The sequence below is a fragment of the Pollachius pollachius genome (assembly GCF_949987615.1).
Source record: "Pollachius pollachius genome assembly, chromosome: 7".
NCBI classification, from domain to species: domain Eukaryota; kingdom Metazoa; phylum Chordata; class Actinopteri; order Gadiformes; family Gadidae; genus Pollachius; species Pollachius pollachius.
The window spans coordinates 27,380,109-27,390,609 of NC_136940.1; the positions used below are offsets into that span (position 1 = coordinate 27,380,109).

Genomic DNA, 10,501 nt, shown 5'->3' on the forward strand with positions numbered 1-10,501 from the left:
ATTCAGCTTTCTCTTGCCTTTTTTCCCTGTTCAGCATTTCAAGTTTGTTCGGTCCTCTATGAGTGAACACTTTTGGACCTTCACGAAAGCAACAAAAGACAAAGTAGAACAGAAGGACTTGTGAAATCCCCTTCCTGAACAGGCTTTCTAAATGATTTAGAAAGCCTGTTCAGAATCTCTAGGATGTATGTTTGCAGTTTGTGTTAAGGTGACTGCATTTATCAGTACCATCTTTATGTACAATGATATACAGGGGATGGCCTGCAATGATGTGTTTATTCTGTAAAGAAGTATTTTAGTCCATTATCACCATTGGACGATACCAGCGGCAGACAAATCGACAAATTTAGCTGGAAGATACAAATCTTCTTCAGTTATTCGACAACAGTAAACCACAGAAAATATTTTATCTTGACGGCTCTTAAGTCACAAAACTGTTTGCTGTAGATTAAATGTAGGATTTGTCAAAGTGATTATCTCCGATATGTGAGGTGTTGGTGGAGGATGCTGACAGGCTGCTGCAGAAGACTGGACCTCTTGCTGGGTGGACTTCAGGTTGGTCAGGTGATGGTAGCTGCCGGTTTCATCATAATCGTGTTCTCCACCTGAAGCTTTAATCTACTTTGAGCTAAAACATAAAAAAAAATGATATATGACATTTCATATATTTATGATATGACAAAAAATAATCTCTACAATTGCTGATCAAATATCCGGATTCCCTCCTAGTTGTCTGTTTCCTACATGTTCAACATGTATTACTTGTTGAACAAAGAAACTTGTTATGAATATGCCACGGTGAATTGAATATCCCGGACATGAAAGTAATCCCTATTAGTTACCCGTAATTCAATTCCTTATTCAATAACCAGAAAGAACCAAAAATGTCCATTTCATACATTCCGATTAAAAGTAAGGCTCAACCCAAGATAAGGGTTTTTTTAATACATAAACTGGTCTATTTTTAACTGCTAAACACATTTTTCATTAGAGCAGCTACTACAGGTAATACTGTCACCTATAAATGGTTCAAACCACTTTCTCCACTGATGAAGCTCAATGAACATTCAATTCAAGGTCCCTTTTGGAAAATACAGTTTAATAAGACCTTAGTTATAGATATTAAGTCATGTTTTCTTGAATGGATTCACTAAAGTGTATAATTCAAATCAATTGAAAAATGAATCAAAAATATTAATTAGAATGACAATGAATTGATTCTGTCATTATTTATGACACATGTGCATTGTCTTTATTTCTACCAATGTAAAAATAACCAACACAAATATGTCAATAAAACTTTGTTTAAAAGTAATACTACACAGTCAAATGCACATCAATACAAATTACAACAAACCCACCAAGTGATTCCAGGGCAATTGCAATATTATAAATCATGGTCATATATTTTTTTCTTGAATCGTGACAAGGGATACAAAAGCGCACAAAATGTTCTTTTTTCATTTTTTCCCACAATCATACGCTTTCAAGTAGAGCATTTTGGCAGATGATACAATTGTCAGCAGTCCAACGTGGTTGGCCTTGCGATATGAATGACCAAGGTTCCACCAAGGAACATACAACCTTTAGACCATGAAGGTGAGAGGACCACAGTCATGATAGCCTGGGCCGAGCGGTCCTTCAGCAGTTAACTCGCTCCAAAGATTACCAACGTCAAGTGCAACTGCTTTCAGAGCAGTGTTTTGCCAGCCTGTCTATCGCAGGATGTGTATAAAAACTTGTGGTATTCTCCAACGAACACAACAAAAGTGTGAGGCTTTCAAGCTTTTTGCCAATGTGTTCATGGAGTTTCTAACTTGAGTGCCAAAGCTCAAAGAAACTGGTCCTACACAGACTGACTATCACTGATGGAGTTGTGTGATGATGCTGATGATCCCTTTTTATGGTAATCGACTATAAGTCAATGAACAGTTCCCCATACAATCTTTGTCTCTGTGGATATAAAACATGAGGTAATCATAAGAACAGGAGTAGCGTTCATCTGAGGTGAACGGGTTGACACCCAGGGTGTGTGTGTTTTCCACTATCACGTTATCTATTCTTATTGCGAAAAATGATCCTTAGTCTGGGGAATTTTGTTTGTTGCTGATCTGCCTGCACAAACCCAGTATTTGGTAACAAGGCATGTTGGCCAACCTAACGTTGGCTACGATCAACGGAAAACTCCCCAGCGGTTAAAATACAACACCCTCTGTGCTATCAGTGTCATCATACAAAAACAAACGATAAGCAGACAGGGAAACACAGAGCCTGGGCTCAGAGCAGGATCAGGTCCAGGGGCTGAGAGGATCGTAGAGGTAGTAATGTCGTTTCCTTGAAGTCCTTCTGCTTCGACTCAGATAGAGATCAGAGATCAGGGGTTAAAGGTCAGACCACAACAAAAGGAGAAGTGCTGTATCGGTGCGCCCTCCTGTCCTTACCCTCGTCAGATCAGAGCCCTTGTTGAACATGTCCAGTTAATATCTGAGGGGCAGAGGAACCAACACAGACCTTGAGATGACGGAAGGTAACGCCAAGAGACTGGACCCTTGGTACAAGCACTAAAACAAACAGGCCCTGCCCTTGATTTATTTTGGTATTAATGCTGACTATTTGCTGTTGTTTTGCTTTCCATCTCTCCTCCATCCCTGCTTCTGTTACGCTATATCATTTTTATTATTTTTATTACGGGTTGTCGAGGGGGGATGTGGATGGTGGGAGTGGTGGTGGCTTGCAGGGTGCTGGGGGCGGTGGTGGTGGTGGTGGTGCTGGTGGTGCTGGTGCTGGTAGTGGTGGTGGTGGTGGAGGTGGTGCTGGTGGTGGAGGTGGTGGTGGTGGTGGTGGTGGTGGTGGTGGTGGCGGTGGAGGGGGCGGGGTGGAGGCTGAAGCTCACTGACCCGGTACATAGGGCCAGCTGATGGAGCTGCCTGACAGCTGCATGTCCCTGATGAGCGTCTCGATGGGGGTCTTCCCCACCAGCCGCATGAAGAAGAGCTGTGAGATGAGGCCGGCGGGCACGGCGCGCAGCGCAGGCAACCGCAGCAGCAGGCGGCCGAAGCGCTGCGGCTGTCCGGGGTACTGCGAGCGCTCGTACTCGCTCAGCGCCACCGTGGCCTTCTCCTGCAGCGCCTCCACCTGGGCGGAGTCCGTCAGCCCGCACGCGTCTGCCGGGGGAGAGACACACCTCCGTCACTTCACCATGTTTTATCCACTAACCCTAACCCTAACCCATGTTTTATCCACTAACCCTAACCCATGTTTTATCCACTAACCCTAACCCATGTTTTATCCACTAACCCTAACCCTAACCCATGTTTTATCCACTAACCCTAACCCTAACCCATGTTTTATCCACTAACCCTAACCCTAACCCATGTTTTATCCACTAACCCTAACCCATGTTTTATCCACTAACCCTAACCCTAACCCATGTTTTATCCACTAACCCTAACCCTAACCCATGTTTTATCCACTAACCCTAACCCATGTTTTATCCACCAACCCTAACCCATGTTTTATCCACTAACCCTAACCCATGTTTTATCCACTAACCCTAAACCATGTTTTATCCACCAACCCTAACTACCTCCTTTACCTCACTATGTTTTATCCCAGGTCCACATTGGGGAACCATCGCCTGCATGCTTTATGCGATATGCATCCATTCGCATTCTTTGTATTTTAATTCAATACCATTTCATTTGGATTGGCCTTTATCCCAGTTATCCCAGTTATCCCAGTTACAGTCTGGAAGTTTCACAGGCCCCATGTTATGGTCTCACCTAACCCTGGGCCCTCTAAAGGAGAGACACGTTGTTCACACACTTCATGCGTACCAGTTCAACTTTGTTGCTTTCTTATTCCTTTTAAACTTCCACAAGGGATTTCAGCAATAACATGATTTATTTCTACTGGATGCATTCCTCTGTCTTAATTGTTTGTGGTACATAAACACATTAGAAAAAGTAAACTGCTATAAATGTGTGTCATATAGAGTATAGCTAAAAATGTGCGTCAAGTGTTAAAGTGAACCAAGAAGCTATTTCAGTTTTTGTGTAATGCTGCAATGGGTGTGAAGCCCAGTAAGAGGTTTATTAGTCCCAGTAAGAGGTTTATTGGTCCCAGTGTTCCACTGGGCGGGTGAGGGATAGGGTTAGGGTTACTGGGTCAGGGTTAGGGTTAGGCTCACCGGGGGTGAAGAGCGCGATGGCCTTGAGACAGCTGTACTCGGCCGAGTCGACCTGCAGGCGGCTCAGCTTGTCCACCTGCTCCTGGAACACGCGCACCTGGTCCATGAAGGTCACCACTCGCTCAGCGGACATGGGCGAGGAGTGGAAGCCGGCGGCGGCCAGCAGGGGGGCCATGTGGAGAGGCAGCGCCGACTGGGCCGCGTTCAGGATGAACAGCTCGCTCCAGCTCAGACGCAAGAGCGCCACCTGGGGGTCACAGTGAGGCCGGCGGGTCAGGAGACAGACCGGAGACGACGGGAGTAATTCTATGTTCCGAATATAGTTTGTATTGGATTCACCTGTTTTACATATTAATTATGAATTTTGCAATTTTATTTTTGTTACCGCACTGCATTATTGAGCCTGGCCGAGTATGAGTGACTGTCAGGAGGCCTAAGGGCCAAAGGGCAGCACTGACGGTCCTAGACATACCATAATATATCGGCCTATCAGTGCTGAGCTCAGGAAAGCCAGGCCTACGCAATTAGAAAAACATTAAAGAAGAATGGAATAACTTTTAGGAGTACATCCTCAGGTAAACAGAAAGCACTCTTAGTGTAAGGGTTAGGGTTAGGAGCCCTACATGGGCCCCTGGTGATGAGCCAATGGGAACAGAGCGGCCCCTGACCTGCTCGGAGACGGGCAGCTCGGGGAAGTAGGGGATGTTCCGGGCCCACTCGATGGTGCTGAACAGCAGCCGGGCGGCCAGCTCACAGATGTTGTCGATGCCCATGACGGAGGCCCCGCTGGGGGCGGCCTGCCTCCCGCCGTAGGGGGCGCCGTAGGGGCTGCTGGGGTACGGCTCGGCCCGGAGCAGCAGGGAGATGAGCTCTGAGACCGGCTGGCCGTTGAAGTAGTCGCCCCCGATGTGGCCGGTGCCCCCCACGATCCCCCCCACGGTGGTGGGACTGATGGCCGGGTGGGCAGGGGGGATACGGCCGCGCTGGACAGCTGGAGGAGATGGGGGGGGTCATGTAAACCGTGTGATGTGGACGTAGAAGGAGAATCTCTGCTGAAGGTCTGAAGGTTAAATGTCTCTAAAGTAATGGTTTACAAAGTCAAACAGACAACTCAGAAGTGCCAGTAGGTGTGAAGCCTATACACATACCTCATTAAAGTCAACCTTATGGATAAGCTGCTAAATGATTAGCATGATTGTAATGCTTGGATAAGCACTAATCAGTGCGGAAGGTGGATATTGGGACTTTGGGGACTTAAAGTGTGGCGTGATATGTGGAAGACTCTACAGGGGGAAATGATTGATCTATTATCTGCTATATACGGGGGGCGGGGGGGTATATAGGTGTTTAGATTGCCAACTGTGGATCAGAGGCTGCTGCTTTATATATCACGTGTCAGTGTGTGACCTTTAGTGGGTTTCGGCGGTTGTTTAGACATTTGTAGGGGATTTGGCAACTGGCTCCAATGCAGTCAATGACAACTGCTCCAGGTTTGAGCCAGAGCTGGAGAGTCTTGGGTGGTGGAATCCTGTAATTACCGGGTTAGCCTACTAACAGCCTAGTAACCTACTAGGCTCTTACAGCAACAATAGGGACTCTCTGACAAGGGCATTATGACCACAACACAAAATAGGTTTTAGTTTTGGTTAAATATGTGTCATTACGAACAATCTCAAATGTAGCACTATGACCTTCATTTCTTTTTTTGCTACAAACAAAACAGCGTATCTTCCACCATTTGCCCGAACCTAACACTCCCCAGGCAGGGTTCGGGTTAGAGCTAACCCTCACTCTAACCTAACAGACTCCCAGGCAGGTGTTTCCATGGACGGTAAACACATCCCAGAGCAGCTGCCAAGGGTATTTGGAAATGGAATGTCAGTGGTGTAGTAGAATTGTGTGTCTCTGCGTGTGTGTGTAGCCTGCCTGCGTGAGTGTGTGCGTGTGTGTGTGTGTGCAACAAGTCGGGTAATGTCATGTGACTGTTAGTAACTGGCTTGTTTCGGTGTCAAAGGTCAATTTGGGAACAGCACTGTACACGTAGTGTTATTCAGTGTTGATATTCAATGTTGTTCATCAACCCACTTTCTATTGGCCAGGATAAAAAGAACAATGCAGATATTATGACAGATACCTTCTTTGCGCATGCCAACACGAAAGCATTTCTTTAGCCGACAGAATTGGCACTGGTTTCGGTGATGTTGGTCTATTTGGCAGTCTCTGTTTGACCTGCGCAGGAAGAGAGAACTGCTTTGAGATAGAGAACAAAGGATCTACTATTAGTGGCTTTTATGAAAGTCACCGGATTACCTCATTGTTGTAGAATCTTAAAGGGGCTCTCAGCCTCAGACCACAATAAAATGAAATGATAAAAGTTCAGTCTCTCCTGCTCCCTCCCCCCTCTCTCTCTCTCTCTCTCTCTCTCTCTCTCTCTCTCTCTCTCTCTCTCTCTCTCTCTCTATCTGACCCCTATGATGAGTGACCTGTGTGAGCCAGTGTTGCTGAACAACTATCACGGCGGTGACCTTTGTAAATCATCAGCTGCCGCCCTTGTTGCCATTTACAGCGTGAGAGGCGGTCTTGGGAAAGAGAGCCTGTGTGTTTCAGCAGAAGGGCCTGCTCTTCACATGACTGTAAAGACGCATTCCGTCTGGGGGGGAAGCAACCGGCTCTTAAAGGAACACCTATGTGGTTGTTTATGTAAGGGCAGCAAATCAAGGTGGAATATTATGCTGCCTGTCAGGAATATAATAAGCATGTTGACCTACAAGGCAAAACAGCATTTCATGGTGGAGCTTCAGGCCATCTAGTAATCCTTTATCTCTCTTTCTCTCTCTTTCTCTGTTGCTCTGTCTCTCTCTCTTTCTCCCAAGGCGTATTGTTCGTCACATCCAAGGTTGCAGCATATTAAAACAGAGGCCATTATACGTGGAAAATGTTAGAACCTCGTATTCACCAAATCAAAAAAAAAAAAAATAATGTCTGTGTGTATATTTATGCATATACAAATATACCGGTGTTTAAATACCAATATAAAGAACCAACAAAGACGTTGTTGAATAAATGATCACAACAAAATGCACTTTACATTTCTCACTATCTACGCTGAGGATTAAGGATTAACGGGGTAGACTGACTTCTACCCGTCCTGTAAAAATTACTTTATCAAGTCCTCTACTTTCCTGTCCTGTAAACATTACTGTATTAAGTCCTCTACTTCCCCGCCCTGTAAACATTACTGTATTAAATCCTCTACTTCCCCGTCCTGTAAACATTACTGTATTAAGTCCTCTACGACCCCGCCCTGTAAACATTACTGTATTAAGTCATCTACGACCCATTCCTGTAAACATTACTGTATTAAGTCCTCTACTTCCCAGTCCTGTAAACATTACTGTATTAAGTCCTCTACGACCCCGTCCTGTAAACATTACTGTATTAAGTCCTCTACGACCCCGTCCTGTAAACATTACTGTATTAAGTCCTCTACGACCCCGTCCTGTAAACATTACTGTATTAAGTCCTCTACGACCCCGTCCTGTAAACATTACTGTATTAAGTCCTCTACGACCCCGTCCTGTAAACATTACTGTATCAAGTCCTCTACGACCCCGTCCTGTAAACATTACTGTATTAAGTCCTCTACGACCCCGTCCTGTAAACATTACTGTATTAAGTCCTCTCCTGTTACCTGCAGGAGTAGCTGAGGTTCCTCCGGATGCTCCTCTTGAAGAAGCTCTTGCAGCCCTCACACGTGAACACGCCGTAGTGCTTCCCGCTGGACTTGTCGCCGCACACCACGCAGTCCACCACGCACGCCCGGTCCTCGTCCGCCGCCTCGGCGTCGCTGCCGCCGGCCCGCGGCGAGCCGCCCTCCTCGCCCCGCTTCAGGAACAGCTTCCCCCCGCCCCCGCCCAGTCCGTTGGTGTCCGTGTTGGGGTCGCCCCATCCCCCCCCCACCATGGCCATGTTACCGCGAGGCACAGCCCCGTCAAACATATGACGCACCCTTCAAGTTGTCCGCTGGAGGACAGTCCTCTGCTACTGCATGGAGGAGAACGCTAGGACTCCAGGATCATAGCAGCGTGTCCCCCCTCCTCCAGGAGAAGGGTGGATAACAAAGAGCCCAAGTTGAAGACGTAGTCCGAGAGTCCCTCGGTGGGGTTGACCTCTACCCCCGTGCTGAATGACCTGGAGGTCCTTCAGAGGACTTGGGGCTTTCTCACCTCTTCTTGTCTTGACCTCAGAGTAATGGCTCCTGAGGTTTGAGAGAAAAAAGAGGGGGGAGAAGAAGTCAGACACAAGTGGAGTGGTTCAAAGTTCATGGCAGAGAAAAGGGTGCAGCCTGCCCTCTCACAGGAAACACTAAATTACTCCTTGTTGCCCTCCCTCCCACCCTTGCTCTCTTGCTTTTCTCCTCGATGACGAAAAACACCTAATCTAACCCTAATCCCCACCAAGAAGGGGGGGACTCAAACTCTCTTACTCTAACTGGAAGAATCTCAGACTGTTCTTTGCACGATCTCTCTCTCTCTCTCTCTCTCTCTCTCTCTCTCTCTTTCTCTTTCTCTTTCCCTCTCTCTCGCTCTCTTTTTCACTCTCTCTTGCTGTCTCTTTCAGCACACTACATTCTCAGAAAAGGCGAGAGGAGGGGGGGTGCACTAGCCTCCTTCAGGCAGGGTTAAACTGCCCTGCCCTCTTCTCTTAAACGAGTCCGACCTGTTCCTGCTGCCTTGAGTTATCTGCTGATCTCACGGTTCCAGATCATCTCACTGAGGCTGTGCAAGAGGAAGAACATTACTTTTCCTCCCAGCTATATAAAAAAGTATATTGATATCCTTTCTACAATTAAATATGTTGGATGTGGCGTGGAGGAGCAGCTTTGTAGCGTACTGGTAAACAGTGTCCAGGGAGTTCTCCGAGGCTTGGTATGAATTATTGTAAGTCCTCTTCCTCTCTCTGAACAGTCTTTGGAGATCAAAGTTCATCCAACAAGTCCTACGGGGTCCTTGGCCCGTTGAATCCTCTGCTCCGAGTTCCTCCGGCTGTTCTGCCACAACCGCCTTGCCAAAGAACAGGAAACCCCAGACAACGTGTGCGTAGTTTCCAGAGCTCTTCAGATCCCGTCTCTGTGCGGTGTAAGGGTTAGGGATGGGTCTCCTCTTGTTTAGTCAGTGCTTGTCCATCCAGCGTTAACGACCGGAGGCCAGTGTGGCTCCGCGTGCCGGTCGGGTGTACTGTTGCACTCTCCCGCCCGTCCCTTTCTCCTCCGGAGCTTCGCAGCCCCAGCAGGAATAAATTAGGCAAAACAAGCACCGGCAAAATAATCCAGTCCCAGACCCCAGTGTACTGCTCCTCTCTCCTCCCTACTGCTCCTCTCTCCTCTCTACTGCCCCTCTCTCCTCCCTACTGCTCCTCCTCCTGCCCCTCTCTCCTCCCTACTGCTCCTCTCTCCTCCCTACTGCACCTCTCTCCTCCCTACTGCTCCTCCTACTGCCCCTCTCTCCTCCCTACTGCTCCTCCTACTGCCCCTCTCTCCTCCCTACTGCTCCTCTCTACTGCCCCTCTTTCCTCTCTACTGCTCCTCTCTCCTCTCTACTGCTCCTCTCTCCTCCCTACTGCTCCTCTCTCCTCTCTACTGCTCCTCTCTCCTCTCTACTGCTCCTCTCTCCTCTCTACTGCTCCTCCCTACTGCTCCTCCTACTGCCCCTCTCTCCTCCCTACTGCTCCTCTCTACTGCTCCTCTCTCCTCTCTACTGCTCCTCCCTACTGCTCCTCCTACTGCCCCTCTCTCCTCCCTACTGCTCCTCTCTACTGCCCCTCTCTCCTCTCTACTGCTCCTCTCTCCTCCCTACTGCTCCTCTCTCCTGTCTACTGCTCCTCTCTCCTCTCTACTGCTCCTCTCTCCTCTCTCCCTCTCCCAGCCTGAGAGTGAGCTTGTGTCTGTGTGCTCAGGGATTTGACACTGCTATTCAAGCCCTGTGGTTGCCATGGCACTGGCTGCCTTATAAGGCCAGTAGAGTCAAAGAGCACAGAGTGGGCTGAAGCCACACACATGCACGCACACACACACAGAAAAAATTCCTGACTGACTGCTTACTACCTCTGTAAGCCCTGACCCCAGGCCAGCCGGGGTGTGCAGGGAGTTACCCCAACACAGCCCTAAAACAGAGTTACCCCAACACAGCCCTAAAACACAGTTACCCCAACACAGCCCTAAAACAGATTCACCCCAACACAGCCCTAAAACAGAGTTACCCCAACACAGCCCTAAAACAGAGTTACCCCAACACAGCCCTAAAACAGAGTTAC

General features: G+C 47.8%; 1 protein-coding gene across 2 annotated transcripts; it reads right to left on the bottom strand.

The window, feature by feature from the left end:
- Positions 1-1,070: 1,070 nt before the first annotated feature.
- LOC307078026 (nuclear receptor subfamily 2 group F member 6-like) lies at positions 1,071-9,608 on the bottom strand. Of its 2 annotated transcripts, XM_079739582.1 has the most exons (6): positions 9,083-9,608; positions 7,881-8,447; positions 6,324-6,418; positions 4,858-5,180; positions 4,190-4,436; positions 1,071-3,164 (listed from the first exon to the last, which is right to left on the bottom strand). In XM_079739582.1, exons 2-6 carry the CDS (start codon positions 8,186-8,188, stop codon positions 2,890-2,892), a joined length of 1,248 nt encoding a protein of 415 aa, XP_079595708.1. In that variant the 5' UTR covers positions 8,189-8,447; positions 9,083-9,608; the 3' UTR covers positions 1,071-2,889. The 2 variants fall into 2 exon arrangements, with proteins under 2 accessions (XP_079595708.1, XP_079595707.1); XM_079739581.1 differs by lacking the exon at positions 9,083-9,608 and having other exon boundaries at positions 7,881-8,557.
- Positions 9,609-10,501: the final 893 nt, after the last annotated feature.

What these genes read in the sequence shown, in the direction of transcription:
- LOC307078026 (XM_079739582.1), bottom strand. Translation starts at nt 8,188, where the DNA reads ATGTTTGACGGGGCTGTGCCTCGCGGTAACATGGCCATGGTGGGGGGG. An exon ending in TGTTGGCATGCGCAAAGAAG is followed by an intron (nt 5,181 to 6,323) that starts GTATCTGTCATA and finishes CATCTCCTCCAG; the next exon opens with CTGTCCAGCGCGGCCGTATC. An exon ending in CATCGCGCTCTTCACCCCCG is followed by an intron (nt 3,165 to 4,189) that starts GTGAGCCTAACC and finishes CTCCCCCGGCAG; the next exon opens with ACGCGTGCGGGCTGACGGAC.